The 23,114-nt window shown below is 36.9% G+C and overlaps 2 protein-coding genes across 5 annotated transcripts in view; both read right to left on the reverse strand.

Annotated features, from left to right (window-relative positions):
- Positions 1–16,873, reverse strand: part of LOC127419975 (F-actin-monooxygenase mical1-like) — a 43,976-nt gene extending 27,103 nt beyond the window's left edge. The window contains exons 1-8 of one of the 3 annotated variants that reach the window (XM_051661848.1): positions 16,748–16,873; positions 4,589–4,883; positions 4,260–4,467; positions 3,148–3,255; positions 2,890–2,985; positions 2,374–2,529; positions 2,050–2,150; positions 1,427–1,684 (exon numbers count right to left, since the gene is read on the reverse strand). In XM_051661848.1, the coding sequence (XP_051517808.1) occupies positions 1,427–1,684; positions 2,050–2,150; positions 2,374–2,529; positions 2,890–2,985; positions 3,148–3,255; positions 4,260–4,467; positions 4,589–4,849 (1,188 nt within the window). In that variant the 5' untranslated portion in view covers positions 4,850–4,883; positions 16,748–16,873. The other 2 variants (XM_051661849.1, XM_051661847.1) reach the window with 2 other exon arrangements.
- Positions 16,874–18,184: 1,311 nt separating this feature from the next.
- The window catches only part of LOC127419990 (proto-oncogene tyrosine-protein kinase Src-like), an 82,739-nt gene continuing 77,809 nt past the window's right edge, over positions 18,185–23,114 (reverse strand). For both annotated transcript variants that reach the window (XM_051661876.1, XM_051661875.1), the window contains one exon: positions 18,185–22,325. In XM_051661876.1, coding sequence (XP_051517836.1) covers positions 22,117–22,325 — 209 coding nt within the window. In that variant the 3' untranslated portion in view covers positions 18,185–22,116. The remainder of the gene's footprint in view (positions 22,326–23,114) is intronic.

The following is a 23,114-nucleotide window of genomic DNA, read 5'->3' on the forward strand; positions in this document are numbered from 1 at the left end:
ACTGATAATTGTATTTTTAATTTGCCTATTGCTTTTCCTATGATCTATTGCCCTTTTATTGATTACCAGTTGATAATAGAGGGGGCGGGGCCTAATCTGCAGTCATCAGTCATTGCCCAGATGTTACAGAAGCTGCGATTCGTCAGTGCAAAGTTTCATACCGTTTTCACGTTAAGTTTCAAGCCTTCGAAGATGTGGTTTGTCTCGGCTTCTGAAGCAGCCAACCAACTGGAGAGTCGTTATTCTACGCTTTTCCCACGCCTCAACACGTGCTGAAAACAGTAGAATCGTGGAACACTTCTGCGTTCAGGAAAAAGGTGGACTGATTAATGCGTGTCACATATGGGCACCCATAAATAAATGGACCAACGGAATGCTCGTAAATTTAAACTCCAACTGTTAAAAATTCACATGTAAACAAACCCACAACAAGGCCTTTAATCTGCTTAAAGTTGCTGTAAGCATTTTAGCTGTCCTAACTTCCACGGGACTGAGCCCTTGATTTAGCCACGCCCCCCCTTTCCAAAACACCTCACCGATACTGTTGAAACCGACACAAAGCATGTTCCCACGGTTGTCAAACACAACAGTAGCGAAAAAACAACTGACAAATTATAAAACAGAATAAGGAAATAAGCCTCAACAATTTGCTGCAACGACAACACTACGAGAACGTGCAAAATAACTGACAGGCAGAAAGCGCCAGAGACCGTGGATCCCGGAAACATTTTTGTTTGGTTTACAAAGTCTAGAGCTGTCACAGAGAGTGGTGAGATATCTCATGACACTTATTTCAGTGATATCTTTCCGTGAGTAGGAACATTTTTTCATACCTTTCCATGAAAAATAAATAAATAGCTTACAGCACCTAGCTAAAGTTGCTCTCTCTATGTCTGTCTGTCTGTCTGTCTATCTAAAAAACTTAAAACTAGTTTAAACTTTAAATATTTCAGACAAGGCTTTGTCAAGCCATCATCAAAGTTTGTCTTGTTAAGGTGATAACAAATAAGATGGCCAAAATTATGAATCTATATTGTTTTGAGTGTTTATAATAAAACTGTAATCTAGAATTGTATATGCTTCAAGTGAAATTAAGCCTCTAAATATTTTAATGTACAGTACATAACTACTTTTGCAACCTGGCATACTGTTGAAATACTTTTAATGCTATTGTAACCTGCCATAGACAGAGTTAACTGTTTAAAACTGGAAAAATAATAAGCCCGTGTAGTACTGTATATGCTTCCATTATCTGCCTAATCTATGTCAATAATGTACATTAAAAAATTCTGATATTGACTGATACTGTTACAAACTGATGTGCACATTACATGTTTGATGAATGTTGTCCATATTGTTCATGTACCGAATACTTAAGTTATGTACTGTAAGCCTATTTGTACAAAGTTCAGGGACTGAAACACACCTCCACTAGACAGTCTCCCACCAGTCCGATGAGCAGCTTCTTGCCTTTCCTCTCCTTCACGAGAGAGGCGTTCTCTGCTCTGTGCATGGAAGTGAAGTCAAACATGGCCACGTCTGGCTGGCCCGCGTGATTGCATGCAAACTCCGGATCTGGCAGCATGTGCTCAGTGGAGAAGTCAGCGGCTTCGTAGGCGTAATGAAGCAGGGCCTCCTGGTTGACATTTGAGGGTGAAAGAAGCTGTTCTGCATCAGTGAAGTCCTGAGGAGGAACAGGGAAGTTTTTAATCAAGGCAGACAACACAGACATTTTTGAGAGATTCCCTATTTGCACTGAGCCATCTGAACTTGCGGTAAAGATAAGCTTGCATTCAGTAATACTCGTGATTATGTTTTATGTGAGAGTGATCACAATATGCTCACAGCTGTGGTCGGGTGGTTTGTCCGCAGGACTGCAGTGGGATCAAACTTTAGTTCTGACTTTAGTCTGAGCTACAATGTACAGTACAGGTTTTAGCTCTGTCTGTGGAATAAACTGGGCCTTTTCAACTGAATCTACATCCTAAAAGCACTGTTCAGCTTTTCTACAAGATAATCTTGAAGTGTATTTGAGTGTGTGCATCATACCTGCTTTATAACTCCATTCTTTAACAAGCTCGCCTTCTTGGCAGTCATGACAAAATAGTGAGTTTCATCTTTGTAGTAGACAATATTCTCTAGATCAATGCCTGTAGAAAGAGCAAAGGAAGAAATAGATGAATTCTGACAGAGGACGACAAAGATGAAATGCATGTGTGTGTACATACTATAGTTTGGGGACAAAATTGAGGAGATCATCAATTGGAGAAATGATTCATACATTTGCATTTTAAAAACTACAATACATTTTCTTTTAGGAAAAGGGTTTGTATATGTGTGTGTGTGTGTGTGTAGGTCTGTTCTCAGGTGTACCTGTCTGAGACTGGAGTTGTTGGAAGAATGTCTGGTTGTATATTCTGGCCACTCCGCTGATTTCCGGCACCTGAGCTTCTTCTTTAGAGTGACGGTTTACAAAGTTTGCGGTGATCCCGATGGCCAACTTCCCCCTTAGCTCCTTTATCTTAAAACCTAACACCACACATGTAAAAAATACATAAAAATAAAAAAAGCACTGGGGAAAAGTCTTCAATTTCAAAGTAAAGTGAAGTTACACATTACTAGTTTAAACCAAAAGTATAAAGACCCTGTGAAATCAAAACTGGTATTTTGCAGCTTTCAGTCCGTGTCAAAATAAAAGCTCTTCAAAATGTTGTGCTCCAATTTCCAGCTTCAATAGGAAATACATCGACACAGGAAAGAAAACTGTGTTCATCAAACCAAATCAAATCAAATTTACATTTTTTGTTGATATTAATGCATTCCATGTATTTAGTTAAGAGCTAAGCAACTCTGTAATGTGGAATTAATTTGTGCATCTGGATGTTTTACCATCAGGCACATATCTTCCTCCTCCAGCTGAAATAAAGACATCAAACTGAAAAGTAGCAGCTGGGTGGGGCTTAGGTGATACTTCTGCCCTCCATCCTGAGAGAAAGAGAGAGGAAGAGTAATGAATAATGAGCAAATCTTATCCATCATCGTCCTAGTTTTAGCAAGCTTTTGAGAATTTCCAACATCTTCACACTAACAACACCAATAACAACATCACCATGTGATTAAAGATCACCAACCAGAGCGGATTTGTACCTGTGTTTCCTGATGGCTCAACCAGACGTTCAAAGCTTACACCTGTGTGAACCTCAACTCCCAAAACCAGAGCGAGTTTCAGCAGAATCAACTGCAGCTGACGGATACCTGGTCAAACACAGACCTCATCATTATTATATTTCTTCGTTTAAGGGTAAAAAAAAAAACAACAACAAAAAACTAGTATGACAAGTTTTTCCTCGAACCCGTCAAGAACATAATTCATAATTCACCCCAAAATCATATGAAAAAATAATAAATTCTATTTTCAATAGGGCTGTCGATTTAACGTGTTAATTCGGTGCAATTAATTACATTAAAAAAATAAATAAACGCAATTATACTGTATATAAAGACGATCCCTACCATCGGAGCAATTCAAGCTTTAAGTACCACCTGTTTTCAGCAGGGGGCAGCAAGCGAAACTCCAGCTGTATTGGCAACGCGCAGCTGTACAGAGAACAAACAACAGCGACAGCACAAGATGAGGACATGTTCTTGTGTTCAAACATAACTGGAATGAGCGCAATTCTGAACGCACGGGTCTTGAAACTTATTTTTAACAACTTTTAAAGGGATAGTTCACCCAAAAATTAAAGTTCTCTCATCATTTACTCATCCTCATGCCATCCCAGATGTATATGACTTCCTTTCTTCAGCAGAACACATTTGAAGAAAAACAGAAAAATATCTCTGCTCAGTAGGTCCTTACAATGGAAGTGGATGGTAACACGATTTTTGATGCTCCAAAAAGCAGACAATCAGCATTAACGTCATCCATACGACTTCAGTGGTTAAATGAATGCCTTATAAAGCGATACAAAAAAATATCAATATTTAAGTACTTTTTAACTATAAATAATAGCTTCCGGTAGGCCAATGATAGGCTTTTGTTTAATAATATGGAAATAAACAATCTTCTTCTATAGTCCCTTTTTTATTGTCTTATCAATGCTTTATTTTTCTGCCCGAATAATGTATTTTAATTTTCTGAATTTTATATATATATATATATATATATTTCTATTGGTTTTGGAGTGAAATATGACCTGGACATTTCTTAAAGAGATTCACTCATATTTTGAAAAATTATACGGCTTGAATATTCTTACTGATGTGGTCAAGGGTGCCACAGCAGAATCGACCATAGAATTTCTTTGCGGCAAGGTTACGGAGGTCTCGAATGGTGTAGGGCCACAGGTGTAGAACGTTATTTCTGGTGAAAGACCTTCTTTTCTCCAGTACAACTACTTGAGCACCCAGTAGGGCCAACTCTATAGCGGTCCTCAAACCACAGGGGCCTGCACCCAACACTAAACACTGAAGGAGACAGAGAGACAGCTGTATTCATAGTGTATATTTCATAGCCCTTGTCCTTTTCACAGAGATAAACAAATTTATTGATGTAAATATCTGCCATTTATCAGGTTATTTATGGTACCTTGTTTTGGTGACATGCTTTACCCTCTTCATAGTCCGGATGGGCAGCTCTGTTGTCTATCTTCTGCCAGAGCTCTTTGGCCTTCCAGTAGTTCAGTCTGTCCTTCAGTTTGCTGTAGAAGAGCTTGTAGTCTCTAGGATCCAACTCCAGGTGGCGACAAAGCTCGCTGAAGCTCTGCTGCGCCTCTTTACACGTCTGAGCCTTAACAAAGCAGTCAAAAAGAGCATGGCTGGGATTGGCAGAGTCTGGCTTGTTAGCCATTGTGATGCAAGAGGCCTAGAGCCTGCTAGATAACCTGTAGAGATAAAGAGAGTTTACAGTGTGATTTTGAACAGAATGAGCATTATGGTTGTGGCTTCAAGATAAATAAATAGCGTACTGAGAGGTGTGCTATAACCTATGTGTCACCAGGCTTATTTTTCACCTGGCAGAAGATAAAATGGACCAAAAAAATATTAAATCAACAAATCCAATAGACTTTCATTGAATGAGGGACACAAGCCTTATCTAGGGAACAGAATATAATGGAGACTTGTGGGTTGACTGATTTGACTTGGGCCAGTAAACAATCACACAGAAAAAGCCAAGCAATGACCCAAAACATCCTAGCAAACACATCGCAACATGCTAAAAACCACTCAGGGTCTGTTCACACTGAACGTATCCTTGCACAAAAAAAAGCTAGATGCTGCGCCACAAAACACAAGTCTCTCAAGGTGATGTGTTTTTAATAGTGTTGTCAATCGATTAGACATTTTAATCAAATTAATTACATGGTATGTCGATTAATTAATAAAATGTATCGAAATTAATCGCATACATAAATATTTGCGGAGAAAGGCCCTCAAAAAACAATAATTCAATAATGATTAAATAATTGTAAATAGTTATATTTAAATAATTAAATAATATAATAATACAGAAAATTTAAATGCATTAAATTATTTAGGCACACAAGTTAAGCATTAAAAAAGACAATACAAAAAGTGGCTTCAGAATGCAACATATTGTTTATTTCCATATTCTTCTTCTTCTTCTTATTATTATTATAATTATTTATTTTTTGGGGAATCTTTCCCCTTTTTCACCCAATTTGGAATGCCCAATTCCAAGTGCGCTCTAAGTCCTCGTGGTGGCATAGTGATTTGCCTCAGTCCGGGTGGCGGAGGATGAATCCCAGTTACCTCCGTGTTTGAGACCATTAACCCGCGCATCTTATCACGTGGCTTGTTGATCGTGTTGCCATCCACCGCGGCAACCACGCTCAACTCACCACGTGCCCCACTGAGAACGAACCACATTATAGCAACCACGAGGAGGTTACCCCATGTGACTCTACCCACCCTTGCAACCGGGCCAATTTGGTTGCTTAGGATACCTGACTGGAGTCACTCAGCACACCCTGGGATTCGAACTAGCAAACTCCAGAGGTGGTAGTCAACGTCTTTTACCACTGAGCCAGGTCCCCTATTTCCATATTATTGAACATAAGCCTATCATTGTCCTACAGTTCACAGCAATCCATTTTGCAATTGAATTAGTCAATCAGTCCAAAATGTATTATAAGGTCAATGTACACCTGCGTCAGAGGGATGCTTCTGGAGCCTCTCGGTTGAGTTGCGTCATAAACATATCGTTTTTAGGTCGCTATGTCAAGAACGCACGCAACATGTTGTCATCTTGTGTTGTCTGCCCTTGTTAAGTATGGTTTGTTCTGTCTGTTTGAGATGCGTGTTGCTTACTGCCCCCTGGAGAAAACAGGTGGTACTCCATGCTTGGATTGCTTATATGGATTGAATATTCCTTACGGTCAGGGGACATGATTAATTGTGTTAATTGTTTTAACGCATACATTTTTTTAATTAACGCGTTTAATCAACAGCCCTATTTTTCAACATTTATATTTATGCATTTGGCAGATGTTTTTATCTGAAGCGACTTTTACAGTTTTTATACAGTATTAGTTTGTGTTCCCTGGGAATCGAACCCTTGACCTTGGCATTGCTAGCGCCATGCTCTAACAATTGAGCTACAGGAATAGATACTTTAACAGTTAAAGTTCTTTAAAAAAAAAAAAAAAAATTTGATTCTTAAATGCCATGATCGATCTTTCAATGAGAGAAAATCACTCGCATTTGTAACCAAATTCCGCTATGCGACTAAAAATGTAAATATTGGGCATCTAGATGGTAAATGTCGTGTAGATATTTGCCTCAGTCCGGGTGGCAGAGGATGAATCCCAGTTGCCTCCGCGTCTGAGATCGTCAACCCGCGCATCTTATCACGTGGCTTGTTGAGCACGTTGCCACGGAGACATAGCGCGTGGAGTCTTCACGCCATCCACTGTGGCAACTCACTACGCGCCCCACCGAGAACGAACCACATTATAGCAACCACGAGGAGGTTACCCCATGTGACTCTACCCTCCCTAGCAACCAGGCCAATTTGGTTGCTTAGGAGACCTGGCTGGAGTCACTCAGCACGCCCTGGGATTCGAACTAGCAAGCTGGCGAACTCCAGGGGTGGTAGCCAGCGTATTTTACCCAGCCCCCCCGATACTTAGTAAAATGTATATTTTCATAATGTACCTTTGTAAGAAGGTCCCCTGTATAATGAACAGCATTAGCTGGGAGAGAATTTTGTTTCATATGTAAGCAAAAGGGACATTATTATCAAAATATACACATATGAATTGGAAAATTTGTATCAATAGCAAATACCACTCAAATTGTACTCAAAAAAAAAAAAAAATTTTGATATTTGTGATACATTATCAAAACTATCACTGATGAATTCTTTGGAAACTCATTGGGTGAGTTTCTTCAACACGTCAGACTTTCATAAACATATCCAAAAACATGCAGGCAAAAGAGAGAGAGAGATGTTCATCAATATTTTCAAGAAAAAGAATGTATTGTACAAGCTACTTAATACACACACACACACACACACACACACGTGTTCAGGCAATAATTATAAAGCACAAGCCAACAAACGTTATTATAAAAAACAAACTAACTTCTAAACAAAAGATTCAATTTCACAGATGAGCCTTGAACAAAAGGACTATGTATGGCCTGAATGTTGAGCTTTATGGAATCAAGTTCCACAACTTTTAACAGTGAACAATGAAATAGCCTACAGACTTTAAGAACTTGCCACTGTGGTTACTCAGTTTGTGAGTTCACATACAGAAACAGTAGCTATGAGTTATTGAGTCACAGAACAAGATTTAGGTTAAAAACAGTACACTATACTATTATCCTACTATTATGAAAGAGATAACAGGTTGGTATGCCATGTGACTCACTAGGCTTAAGGGAAGATGTACAAATAAAACACGATGGAAAATGTTGTTGGTGTCTCATGTTAACAAATTTAGACTAGCAACCCACATTAAAATACTTGAAGCAAGACTATTTTGAGACAACACTCACTGTCACCTGCACTCCAACTTGTGGGTTTATAAAAAGTCAGTTTCATGATATTTTTATGCTACATTCTTTCACTTTCATTCAACTTAAATATGCAAAAAAAATTAAAAAAAATTTAATCATTATTGGAGGACAGCCAATCTCCAAACAAGCTGAACAAGTCAATCCCATTTGTAAAGTAAAAGTCTAAATTTAGTAACTTTACAACGTGTGACTGTGGTCGGGTAACACGATCCGAGTACATTCTGAGAAAATGTATAGATTTAGCATCACAGTAGAATTTCTGTGAGAAATAAGCATTCTGAATTTTAGTTCAATCTGTCTGACAAAGAATAAGACAAATATACAAAAGTCTTTGCTATCTTTGTGCAGGTTTAAATGGAAATGTCTGGTTTAAACAAATAAAAAAGTAAGAGGAATCGATAAGCTCAGCTTCCATCGAATCGGAGGTTAAGTTTTCAGGGTGCTAAGTTACTGTAAGCATTCTCCTAAAACAGAGAGCATTTTAATAGTGCATTTGGTAGTAATGACGCCCTGCAGACTTGTTACTGAAGCTACTTGAACAAAAGAAATCAGACGATGACAGACATCCCTGTGTATTAGTGATTTCCTCGTTTTATCTCATTGCTCTTCAGTAATGATGTCATGGCACACATTTAAGAAAAAGTTAAACCAAAAAATTAAAATTCTATCATCATTTTCTATAACTTTCTTTTATATACAGAACACAAAGGCAAATTTTTTATTTTTTTTTCTCCCCTTTTCTACCCAGTTTGGCATGCCCAATTCCCAGTGTGCACCACCTCGTGGTGGTGTAGTGACTCGCCTCAATCCGGGTGGCGGGAACAAATCTCAGTTGCCGCCGCATCTTAGACCGTCAATCTGCGCATCTTATCACGTGGCTTGTTGAGCGCGTTGCTGCGGAGACATAGCGCGTGTGGAGGCTTCACGCTATTCTCCGTGGCATCCACGCGCAACTCATCAAGCGCCCCACCGAGAGCGAGAACCACATTATAGCGACCACGAGGAGGTTAACCCATCGTGACTCTACCCACCCTAGCAACCAGGTCAACTGGTTGCTTAGGAAGCCTGGCTGGAGTCACTCAGCACGCCCTGGATTCGAACTTGCGACTCCAGGTGTGGTAGTCAGCGTCTTTACTTGCTGAGCTACTCAGGCCACCCCAAAGGCAAACGTTTTAATGAATACAACAGCCTGTCTTCTCAATGCAATGGCAGTGGACAGTGCCTCACTTGAAAGCTTAAAAAGGGTAACACTCAAAAAAAGGATTATTGCTGCTTGTTCATTCAACAACCCAATTCTAGAACACTTTGTCACAACTTGATTTCATTGCATTCTATACATTTAAATTTGTTTACTCAATCCATTTGAGTTGGGACTACACGAATACTTTTTGTGGTGTTGATGTAGCATTGATGAAACTGGGCAGGGAATTTCCATTTTTCCAGTATGCTTTTAATGGGACTCGTTAAAATGTTAAAATTAAGTGTTATTGTGTTTTTGTGCAAAATGAATATAAATCGTGATACTTATGTTTTGTTATGTTGAGATGTAGAAGAGCTTCTGTAATGTTGGAGTTTTGTGGGTTACCATTAAGGCCCAGATATACTTCATATGAAATCGAAAAACAAATGGGTATGATGTCATTTACAACAAAATCTGGCCAAAAAGAAGGTGTTTTTGCGTTTGTTTCGTCGTACATGTTCAGCTCGTCTGGGCGAACCATTGGTCCACATCATCGGTAGGCATGACCTGAAGCTCCACCTACTACTTTGTTTACGTTTTTCAGTCAGTATTCAACATGAACACACCGGTGTGCAGTTAGCGAGCTGGTGCAAATTTACCTACATCAGTACGATCATTCCTGTAGAGACATTTTCTAAGAACATTAGAAAATTAGTCTACAAAAGGAATCAAATCTACTCAAATACTCTCAAGTGCCCATTCACTCATGTGTCAACTGCAGCGAAAGTCATTCACACATCTGTCCAAGAAATGCCCCGATCACCGTTCTTTTATCTTCATTCTGCACATTAACACTCTTTTATAAACCTATCTTTTCAGTAATATCAGTGTCATTATAAATTACAATAACAAAGTGTAATCTGCGCATATTATGGACGCATGTAGTGTGTTAGCTCAATAGCTTCATCAATTCAGAATCTAAACAAGACAACCTAAACATTTTCTACTGCATATACTGTATATATTACTTAAAATCATCATTGAGTGGTTAAATCAGCTTTTACTGACCTCATGTGAATTCTACTCATAGAATGAGGCATAAAGTCATTGATAACACATTTTCATGTCACATTAGTTTAGGTTTTACATGTAGAGTCCTCATATTTAAATGATCCTCTAAACGCCTCCCTCAGCTGTTTAGAACTTATTTTTTACCGTTGAAAGACGAATGAAGAACTTCTCCGGGAGTATATTGGGGCCTATATGCTGAAGAGTGGATCTTAAACTAATGATGAGGACAGGTAGATGTCGCACATGAAAATGACTGCTCCCGTCATTGAGCAAATGCTGTGCTAACCATTGCATTGTTGCTAAACTACACTGTGTAGAGCTTCAAACCAGCATGTATATAGCATGCTAACATTCACTTTCACTAGTTAGTACATAAAGAAATACAAGAGATTTGAGTTACATTGACACACCTAATTATGTAGGGTTTATCCAATTCAACTAGGTTCTTTCTACACAAAGTGTTTGTGTTGAGATTACGTAGAAATGTTTAGTTAAGAAAACCACTGTCCACGATTGAATCAAGTTCAGCCAAAGAGCAATTTTTTGGCTGTATCATAAAGGTAGTCCATGCGACTCATGCGTCACATTCTTAAGGCCCAGGTATACTTAGATTTGCGCGTTGTGGAAAGGCTCGCGCCTGGTCGACCGCGTTGCATTTGTGAGTCTACTCTTCTGACCACGAGCGAATACGAACGCGTTTGACGCATGCCCACTACAACTTCTTTGTGATACTCTTTTAGTACAGTCAATAGCAGGCACATACGTCAGCGACACACACAGCTGAGGATGTGCTGATGATGCAATTTGTGTCAGACATACTGTATGCGGAGCGATCCACAACGCGGACATCCGAAGTATACTTTGGCCTTCGGTCTTTTGAAAGCATGTGCAAGAACTCAAGTTGTTTTTAGTGCTAAAGTTCTTGAGAGAGAGCCATTGTGAATGCACACCGATATTTTAAATGAAAAATGACTTACATTTTGGGTTGTTTCTCACCAAAATCGATGCCTTCGGAGGACTTGGAATATGATGCATAAGTCTACTTTTATGATCCTTTTGTGCAAAATTATTACAATAAAAAAAATTGGCTGGAACTAGTTTTAAGTATTTAGACAATTAGTAATTAGAGAAAACACTGACTGTAAAAACTATAACATGCACTGTCAAAGTGTGGTTACTTCTGTCTTCAAACTCAACTCAGCATATTCTATGAGAGCCGTTGATTTGACACGTTCCTACCTTCCTGTGTGATTACACCAAGAGTGGACGATGCAAAATAACTAGACCACAGCAAAAACCACTGTAGTCCCCAGCACATGACTTGAGGTTTTGTTTCCTTTGCCACCTTGTAATCATCCCCATATGTGCCAACAAATTGCTTCAAACAACTGTTGCAGCACTTCCTGGATCTTTAACGGTCACACAGCATGAAACACAGACAATAATCCTTCTCACAAAACTTCCTGGAAATAAACAGTCATGTCTTGTTCACATCAATATTCAACAAATGTTTTAAACAAATAATTTATCCACACTAGTCTTGCTGTTGTTTGCACATAAAAGCAGCCGATATGCGTAACAGCTGTTTGGCGTTCAACTCCACATCAAGATGTTTACAGGAACAACATATCATTCATCACAGATATCAAAAACTCTGGTCTGTCTGTTTTTAAATACAGATCTAGTGGGTGAATCTCACGAAACCTGTCAAGAACATGTCTGGGTCATATTTCACGCCAAAATCAAAGAAAAGGAATAAGAGATTTTGTTTAAAGAAACGGAAGCCTATTGAAGCGCTTGCATTGTGACATTGTTTTCGTAACAATCAAGCACATTTCCCCCCCAAATTCTATTAACTTGGACTCATAGAATCACTTTACAATAACTACATTTTTGCAAATGGATTTTTTATGTGGCTCGTTCCTGGTGAAATGAACACTAGAGGTGCCACAACAACGACTTTTATTCTATTCCTCAAACAATTCTCTCTTACGACATCAAAACACTTTTACTACAGTGCATGTCAGTTAGGCGATACATTTTAGTGTTTGCATTACATAACCATCTACATTTAATAGTTTGTTCGAGTGCAATCGAATTGTGTGGTACTGTAGTCCAGCTGATAGAGCGTTGCACTTGCACTGCAAAAGACCTGGGTATGAGTCCTGAAGAGCGTGGAAGTTCGAAACGTGAGATGTGTTAAGTTAAAAAAAAAAAAAAAAAAAAAAAAGGACATGGTTTACCTCACATTCTTCATTGAAAATGGCTGTTTTTGCATTCATATATGCTGTTTTGTAATTTTTTTCTATGTAAACTTGCGCTACATGACTATCTTTGATCGTGAGAGCGCCAGGAATCGCTACCTTTTCGCTAAGAACTGCCACTCATTGGATGTTTTTTGTTTTTGGCATCATTCAGAGTAAACTCTAGAAACTGTTGTGTGTGAAAATCCCAGGAGATCAGCAGTTACAGAAATACTCAAACCAGCCCATCTGGCACCAACAATCATCCATGCGATTATCTAATCAGCCAATGGTGTGGCAGCAGTGCAGTGCATAAAATCAAGCCGATACGGGTCAGGAGCTTCAGTTAATGTTCACATCAACCATCAGAATGGGGGAAAAATGGGACCTCAGTGATTTGGACCGTGGCATGATTGTTGGTGCCAGACGGGCTGGTTTGAGTAAGATAATCCAAATTGCGAATAATGTGGATAAAAAAAAAATAAAAAAAAACGCATTACAGTTGTTAAAAATTAAGGGGACGAGTACTTAATTGTACATTACATTCTCATATATGGATTTGGTCCTGCTAAATCAGTCCCTGTGGGCTCATTAACAGCTTGATAGTGTTTATTGATTCAGCATGGAGGGGAGCAAAACTGTTTCCTCCTGTGACTCAGATGCAAATTGCTGATCTCATCACATGAACCAAGAGATGATAAAACTAATCTAACCTGCCATTCATACACCTTTGATAAAAGATCTCTAAACCAACAGAAATCTCCACATATCTAATTTACAGCATGTAATAAACACTACTGATAAGATGCGGTTTCAGTTTCAAAATGAAAGCCATCAGAGCACAGAAGAGTGCGTTCCACACGGATTGGTGGTGATAATTCATAACACCACAAAGTGTATGCCAACAATTCATTTAGAGCAAATCTATGGCACAATCTTGAATGCAGACATTGTTGACAGCTGTACAGCTAAACAAAGACTAAAGTCCCATGATGACCTACGCAGTAATAGCCAGGTGGTTTTAAAGTTGTGGCTGATCGGTCTATTACCATTTGCACATGTACATATGCCATTCTATATTATATGTTCTATTATTTGTATGTCTGTTTATACGTCTCACTGTAATGTTCTGTGTGCACTTGTTTCTCCTGTCACCAAAAAAAATTCCTTGTGTACGTGAGCACACTTGCAATAAAGCTCATTCTGATTCTGATTAGGATAGATTCAGAAAAATATAGCAAGTACAGCAAGATAGCTAGATATTATCAACAAACTAAGACTCACAAAACTTTTATCTTCATTTTCACCTGCACGCAACTGTAAATACTGGCTTAAAAACAGTTATAAACATTGAATGTTTACCTCCCAAAGGCACAGAACTTCCCTAGCACTCACAAGGTGATCAGTCATAGATTCCGAGGGGGTAAAACTTTAGTTACCCAACACTTTGTGCACGTCATTGTCAACTTTACAAAATTCAGCAACACCCAGAGGGGCTTTATCACAGGAAACAGGCTCTGTCATGCATTAGGGGAGGAGACTGTGCTTTTAACAGTAAAAACAAAAGGAAACAATTGGACTTGCACAGCCATTTCTGCCACAAAATGTGAAAGATAGCACTTTAAGATAGCAAACATTTTGTTAAAATGTTTCTTGCTCCTTTTAAGGAACTAAACAGAACTACCGTCATGTAAGTTTAAACTTTGATTGTGGTGATACCATAGTACTGAATGATTATCTTCATATACCATGGTACAGCTGTGCTCAAAAGTTTGCATACCCTGGCAGAAACTGTGAAATTCTGGCATTGATTTTGAAAATATGACTGATCATGCAAAAAATCTGTCTTTTATTTAAGGATAGTGATCATATGATGCCATTTATAATCACATAGTTGTTTGGCTCCTTTTTAAATCATAATGATAACAGAAATCACCCAAATGGCCCTGATCAAAAGTTTACATACCCTTGAATGTTTGGTCTTGTTACAGACACACAAGGTGACACACACAGGTTTAAATGGCAATTAAAGTTTAATTTCCCACACCTGTGGCTTTTTAAATTGCAATTAGTGTCTGTGTATAAATAGTCAATGAGTTTGTTAGCGCTCATGTGGATGCACTGAGCAGGATAGATACTGAGCCATGGGGAGCAGAAAAGAACTGTCAAAAGACCTGCGTAACAAGGTAATGGAAATTTATAAAGATGGAAAAGGATATAAAAAGATATCCAAAGCCTTGAAAATGCCAGTCAGTACTGTTCAATCACTTATTAAGAAGTGGAAAATTCGGGGATCTCTTGATATCAAGCCAAGGTCAGGTAGACCAAGAAAGATTTCAGCCACAACTGCCAGAAGAATTGTTTGGGATACAAAGAAAAACCCACAGGTAACCTCAGGAGAAATACAGGCAGCTCTGGAAAAAGACAGTGTGGTTGTTTCAAGGAGCACAATACTTGTTGACCCCTCTCCAAACGTAGCGCTTAAGGTTGTGACCATAAAGCTCTATTTTGGTCTCGTCACTCCAAATTACAGTGTGACAGAAGCTGTTAGGCGTGTCAAGGTGTTGTCGGGCATATTGAAACTGGGCTTTTTTGTGGCATTGGCACAGTAAAGGCTTCTTTCTGGCAACTCGACCATGCAGCTCATTTTTGTTCAAGTATCGTCGTATTGTGCTCCTTGAAACAACCACACTGTCTTTTTCCAGAGCAGCCTGTGTTTCTCCTGAGGTTACCTGTGGGTTTTTCTTTGTATCCCAAACAATTCTTCTGGCAGTTGTGGGTGAAATCTTTCTTGGTCTACCTGACCTTGGCTTGGTATCAAGAGATCCCCGAATTTTCCACTTCTTAATAAGTGATTGAACAGTACTGACTGGCATTTTCAAGGCTTTGGATATCTTTTTACATCTTTATAAAGTTCCATTACCTTGTTACGCAGGTCTTTTGACAGTTCTTTTCTGCTCCCCATGGCTCAGTATCTAGCTTGCTCAGTGCATCCACGTGAGCGCTAACAAACATTCAAGGGTATGTAAACTTTTGATCAGGGTGATTTGGGTGATTTCTGTTATCATTATGATTTAAAAAGGAGCCAAACAACTATGTGATAATAAATGGCTTCATATGATCACTATCCTTAAAAGACAGTTTTTTTTTTTTTTTTTTTTTTTTGCATGATCAGTCATATTTTCAAAAATTCACAATTTCTGCCAGGGTATGCAAACTTTTGAGCACAACTGTATATACGTGGCACTCCAAGGAATACATACAAAAAAAAAACCATGCAAATACCATTGTACTTTATGTTAGTGGAGAAGTGCGTTTACATGAATTTATGACCTAGTAAAACATTTTAGAGTCCCAAAATTCTAAAAATTTGCAATGTTTGTCAAACACACTCCTTTAACTGTTATGTCAAGGCAATACTGTGTTTTGCAAGATTTTAAATGTACGAACAAAGACATCATTGCCTGTGCAATGCTGGAAAAAACATATCATCCCAGTAACAGCTATTTCATTGCATTCATACATTGTATCCAGTGTTGGTTAAGTTACTCTAAAAAAGTAATTACATCTTCTACAGTGTAATTGGATTACTTATTACTAATTACTCTGTCTGAAAAGTATTTGCATTACTTATTACTAATTACTTTCTAAAACCCTCATCAACCTCGACCAGATGAAAAATACAAGGATAGACATGAAACTGTTCTTTTAATTCATTCATATGAATCATATAAAATAAAATAAATTATTCATGAACTGGCCAAAGAATTTAAAGGGGCAGCGTTAAATTAGAAAACATACATTTTAACATTAGACGTAAAATTTCGATTTTAAATTCACTGAATTGTTCTAGAGTCTATACAGTATTTTTTAACACAATTACATCAGAAGTAACTGTAATTAAATTACTAAAAAAAATAAGAGTGGTCCCTTACGTTACTTTTTTTTTCCCAATGAAAAAGTAATTTAATTACAGTAATTAATTACTTTGTAATGCATTATACCCAACACTGATTGCATCTTGAATTATTTTTAACCTTATTGCACGACACATCAGTATAAGTTCACAGTGGCTTTGGACATCACATTCGAGCTGTTCAACAATCACACAAGTACAACAACTGCTGTTAGTATGTTACTTTAGCAGTCATGTGTTTGCCTTGAAATCTTTGTTATTGTAGTATAACCACATAAAACATTACATTACCTTTTAAAGCAGTTCAGAATCGTTTAAACACAGCTGTGCACGGAACGTCGTTGTTTACCTCTGTGTCACTGCAGCGATTTATTTCGACTAATCAGTGGAAGTTGTGCGAGCATTTCCTAATCCTGGTGGTATGGCTCATGAATATTAATAATATTACGTGACGTTCTGATTGGGTGAAAGGCAGACAAACGTATGTGGGCGAACAAGGCGTAAGCGTGTCTCATAAATATTAATTACAGTACGTGACAGAACGTGTCAACATGACGTAATTAATATTAATAAACAGTTTTTTTAATTACTATTATTGCTGTATACAAGAACAACACTAAGATAAATGTTCATTGAAATGTAAAATAACAAAAAAGCAAACAATAAACGGGTGCCAGAGCCCACAACAACAAACAAACAAACAAACAAATAAATAAATAATCTCTCTTCCACAGTGCATTTTTACTCATTTTATTACCCACAACACCCAGTTTTCGAAATTATTTTAAAACACTGACGTTAAACTTATATATTTACAAAAACATGTCGTGTTTTGTGCTAGGTTATTTCGCACTGAAAGTGTTGTTTCTTGCACCTGCACAGCTACTTTCACTTTTGGAGACGAAATCCAAATTGTTTTCAGTTTGTACTTTTAATATGCTCAAAGTATCATATCATAAGAAACAAAAGAATATAAAAATAATTTTAGAGTGAATATAATATGGGTTTTATTTCTATTATCCCGACGTGACGCCCTTCACAAGTCAAATAATAAAAAAATAAATAAATAAAATAAAAATAATAATAATAATAATAATAATGATTTTGTAACCTTGGATTTCCAATGAATAAACCGAATATAATAATGTAGTTTACTTCAACATGACAACAGATGGCGTCAGAGGACAATAAACTGTGTGTTTTCAGTCGCCATTAAGGGCAGATTTGAGTTCAAAGTACAAAAGTACTAAAACAGTTTCTGTAATAGATGCATTACCATACTTTTAGAGTAGTTTAGGCTATTGGATAATGTTCCATTATGTTCCATTGGGTTAATAGGCAAACATAAGGGTCAATTAGACGCAATCTCCTTTTGTTTAAAGAGCCTTAACAAGCCCAGTGGGATCAAACTGCATTTTTTTAATTGTTCCAATAATGTCTTTGTATTTACCATTTTTTTTCTTTTTTTACATTCTATTATGGTACTGCTTACTTAGGTGTACACTTCACTCAAAAATGAAAGGATGTCATTGCATTAGATAAAACAATATCATCCTCTCATAATACAATAGCATTCCTAACTTTAAACAGTAAGCACTTGAGGACAAATTTGACTACAGCATTAGCTGTAAACCATTAACAAGGTCTGTAAACTAACCAGGTTAATAATCACTATTTTATCAAGGAAAATAAAATTAGGGCATACTCACAAACAAGATGAGAAAAAAATCCAAGCATTATAAACATAGTTTATTGCACTTATAAAAAAAGATAACACCTTGTCATACATTTTTTTTAAAGTACAAATCTCATTTCAGTGTTATTTCTTATTTTGAAACAGGTCACTGCAGAACTGTACAATGGGACGGGAACAAGCACCTGGAATTAAATCATATTTAACTGCGGTTAAAATATAGATAGGCAGCTCATAGAAAACAACTGCATAGTTTGAATACTCAAGAAATTAGATGGAGTTGCACTAATATTGTGGTTACTTGTAGATTTGACCATGAAAGTAAGATTTTAGTTTTAATTATTATTATTAATATTATTATTATTATATGTGGTGATTTGCTTTAATTCTTTGTTTGCCCCAGTTCTAATCGCATGTAAGCTGTCATTTCCCAGGTCATAAGCGAGGAAAAACAACATCCCATAATCCATCGCCAAATATTGTTAGTTTACTCATATTATTTTACAGTGATGCATAATGTACAGTGCAGTTTAACTCTGCTGTAATTTGACTACCTGTCAAATTCAACAGCAGATTAATTACAATTAAAAGTCGCGACGCTGATAAAAACGTTTCCTGTCAGAAATAAAGAAATCATTATTTTTGTTAAAGATGAAACTGTGAAGAAATAAAGAAATATTTTAAATAAATACACGGTGACGAAAAGACCAGATCTATGAAAGCTCATTTCAGCCACATGAAAAATAAAACTGTGCTTAGTTATTAGATTCAGTCATAATTTTGAGGTAAAGTTGTAATTTTGAGATACTAATTCATAATAACGAGATAAAGTCAATTATTAGCTTCAAAGTCATAATTATGAGATTAAAAAAAAATCAAAATGATTAGATTAGAAGTCATTTAGCAGATAAAAAAAAAAAAAAAAAATCGAAATTCTGAGAAAGTAAAATAATTACGAAATAAAAAGTAAATTATTAGATTAAAAGTCATAATTATGACCAAGTCAATTAGCAGTAAAAAAAAAAAAAAAATCGAAATTCTGAGAAAGTTAAATAATTCTGAGTTTAAAAGTTATAAATATGAGAAAAGTAAAATATTGTGAGATAAAGACAATTATTAGATTGAAAGTCTTATTTATGACGGTCATAATTATGAGACAGTAAATCATAACTGTCATTTTAAAAGTCATAATCCTGAAATAAATTCATATTATTAGATTCAAATGAATAATTACGAGATAAAAAGTAAATTATTAGATTTTTAAAAAAAAATCAAAATGATGAGATGTGACAATTCCGATTTTAAAAGTCGTAAATATGAGATAAGTAATCAGAATTATATAATAAAAATTCTAAATTATGAGTACATATTTTTTCATGTGGCGTAAATGGGCTTCCGTATTGATCGAATCAGAACACGTGATTGAACAGCGCGTTCATATAGCAACTGTGTTTAATTCAAGATTATTTACAGTTGCATTTCTTAGAAAAACAGGGTTTGAGTTGCATCTCAAAGTTGTTGTTGTTGTTTTTTTTTTTTCGCACAGGAATGACCGTCTACATATAATGCTGATCTTGAGGGGAGAAACAAAGCTCTGCTGATCATAAACCTGATGAATAAATATGAAAAGAATATTTACAGTAACCATAAGAAAGTATTTACAGTAATATTGACAGGCGTCAATGGAGATCATATCTACCAACTAAAGTACCACAATTGCATGCCATTCTAAACAACTTGTTAGGACCTGTCTTAACCAACTATTCACAGTTCCAAACCATTATTATCATATCAGTAAACTATATCCCCACATTTGAGCTGAAATCCATTCTACATAGTCTCAGCAGTGATTAATTTATTTTTGGGCATGTTTCACGGCCAAAGGTGACCGTTGTCATACTGTCTGTCAACAAGCATTCTGTAAAAGCTGACCTAAGATCAGTTATGCTAGTACAACCATCATTTAACACACGATTCTAACATGAAACAGCTTACAGATAAGGTTGATGGCTTTCTGTGGGACATTACAGTGTGTTTCTATAAAGATCTTACATTAAAGTACTAGCAATAGACTTGAGAATGTTACCCAGCTTCACTTTTCATCTCAGAGAAAGAGGCAAAGATGTTATAACGAAGTAAATTATTGGCAACTTTGACTATGTGTGTCTGATTTTGTCTCCAAAAGCCAAAACATATATAAAAGACAAAACACGTGAAATTCAAGCATTTAACGAGATTTGAGTCAGTTAGTTCAAGCATCTCTGGAACAATATTCTTGAGCGATAGTTCACCCAAAAATAAATTCTGTCATAATTTGCTCACCCTCATGTTGTTCCAACCCATATAACTTTCTTTTTTTTCCTCATACATTGAAATTTGACATCAGTGATGGCAAATGCCACAGGTTCTTGTGTGTCCTTGTAACCTATCACGATGTGCCAAGTTTGAATACACAGAAATGTGAATGAGATTTGATAGCAATGGAAGAAGGGGAAGATTTTCAATGAATAATGACTTAAATTTCAGTCTGTTCCTAACGCAAAGCTATCGCATGGCTTTAGTAGATTTGGAACATAGCGCATGCATTACAAAGCGGACTACTTTAATGGTACTTTTATGCGTTTTGTGCTTATTTAAAGCTTGATGAAGTCAAAATATGCTTTCATTTGTGTTCCACGAAAGGAAAAATAGTCATAAAGGTACGACATGAGGGTGAATAAATGACTGACTTTCCATTTTTGGGTGAACTATCCCTTTAAATTCTAGTTACAAAGCATGATCATCCTCTTTGATACAAAAAAATGACATTAATAAAAATACATTTTATACATAATAAAACAGTACAAAATAATTTTTTTCTCATTTGCATTGGCACACAAAGAAGGACCATACAGTCACCTCTGCTTGAAATGAAATAAACTATATATATCAGTAGTTGTTTTGAGTACTAGAATAGTAGAATTATTATATCAAATGAAAATGACATTATTTACGATTATCTAATTCATTACACATCCATATCAAAAGGAAGAATGGTTCATTTTGAATATTTCAGTCTGAACGTTTTTTCGCCCAATCTGCCAGAGCCAAGATGTCATGTGACCAGTGATCAGCCAATCACATTCTTTATTCCAGTTGATCCAGCTTCATACAAGAAAGAAACAGTGGGACAACAAAAATGTACTTTTTACCAGTTAAAGGCATAAATATCATGTTTGTTCAGATACAGACCCTGGATTTCTATTGGAAGACATTAATTGGAACGTATCACTACAACCACAATTGCCTCCCAACAGAGGTGCCGTCGCCCCTATTGGAGATCTGATGTTGGCTATCAAGTTTCGTCCCTTTGACGTGTCTCTTCAGACTTCACGGAATACGGTTGACTGTTCTGCATTCAGTGAACAAGGACATAGACTTATGGAGGACCCCAGTGCGAAAGGAGCTTGAGGTACTGGGGGTATAAAGGAGATGGAACGAGAGAAGTGATGGATTGAGGGGGGGAGGAGAAGAAAGAATGAGTGACAGATCTACTCAAGGGGTTTAGGAGCAGCGAGGTGGCGGTACATTGAGGTCAAGGTAAAACAGCAAAAGATCAATCGGTACTGGTTACATAGCCTCGGAAATGAAGACTCGCAATGATTATCTGCAAAAGCTGAGTTGCATGGCTGGAGATGCAATTTGTCAAAGGATGCAAGATCTTTGCGTTTTCAGTTGGATAGCAATGAAAATGGCATCCAAGTGAAAAAACATGCAACAATAATAACAGGGAGTGATGCAAGGGAGATCACTGAAAAACCCAATAAGTTGCTTTAAAACCGAGGCAGCTGTACTGAACAGAGTCTGCAATGTGGAATCACAGATGGATGCCTCCACGGATCAATATTGTTTTCGGATACATGTATAATTATTTCCAAGCCTCCAAGTGTCTATGGTTTCACACTGAGCTGGTTCTTCAAGGTTTTTTCTAGAGGTTCTCCCCTGGTTGGTATTGTGGTTCAGTCGAGGTGAAGTAGTCTTCCAGGAAACCCTGGAGGTACTCAAAGGTCGGCCTCTCTTCGGGCTCCTTACGCCAGCAGGTGAGCATGAGCTCGTGCAAGGAGTCTGGGCACTCTGCGGGACAGGGCATCCGGTAACCACGCTCCACCTGGTCTAATACCTCCCTGTTCACCATACCTGAGAAGATGAGAGAATTTAAACAGGGTAGACACAAGGTTGCAGAAAGTGGTGTTAAAAAGGCATTACACATTTTAAGCAGTTAAAGGACTTGGGCTGTTGACAGGTAGAGATAACAGAGAATGTAGTCATGTGTCCTAAAAGGAGGGGGGCTCTTTAATACGACATATGGACAGTGCAAGTTTTCAAAAATTTAAAGTAAAAAAAAAAAAAAATTATGACAAGATTTGAACAAAAAAAACAAACAAAAAAAACAATGCGATTTGTATTAACTCCTTTATATTTAGTCTGAAATACTGTACCAAAAAAAAAAAAAAAAAAGCATGAAAAAAATATGCAGAGCAGTTAATTCAGGTATCCGATAGCTGTTTGCCGAGACTGATGAAAATTTGGCATTAGTTTTATGCAGAACATTTCTTTTTGAATAATGTATACTTTTATGTCCTTTAGTTGCATCATACTTCATCAGTTTTATATGGAAAATAGTTTGTGAATAATTTGTCATTTTGTTTTTAGTTGCATCATACTTCATTGAATTTATGTGGATTTATTCGGCAACGTCCTTCTCTGAATGAAAATCTGACATTGTTTTATGCAGAAAATAGTTTACAAATAATTTGTAATTTTGTTTCCTTTAGTTGCACTGTACTTAATTGCTTTTATGTGAACAACTGCTTATGAATAATGTTATTTTGTTTCGTTTAGTTGCATCGTAATTAATTGGTTTTATGTGAACAACTGTTTACGAATAATGTTATTTTGTTTTGTTTAGTTGCATCGTACTTCATT

The sequence above is a fragment of the Myxocyprinus asiaticus genome, chromosome 29 (assembly GCF_019703515.2).
Source record: "Myxocyprinus asiaticus isolate MX2 ecotype Aquarium Trade chromosome 29, UBuf_Myxa_2, whole genome shotgun sequence".
NCBI classification, from domain to species: Eukaryota; Metazoa; Chordata; class Actinopteri; order Cypriniformes; family Catostomidae; genus Myxocyprinus; species Myxocyprinus asiaticus.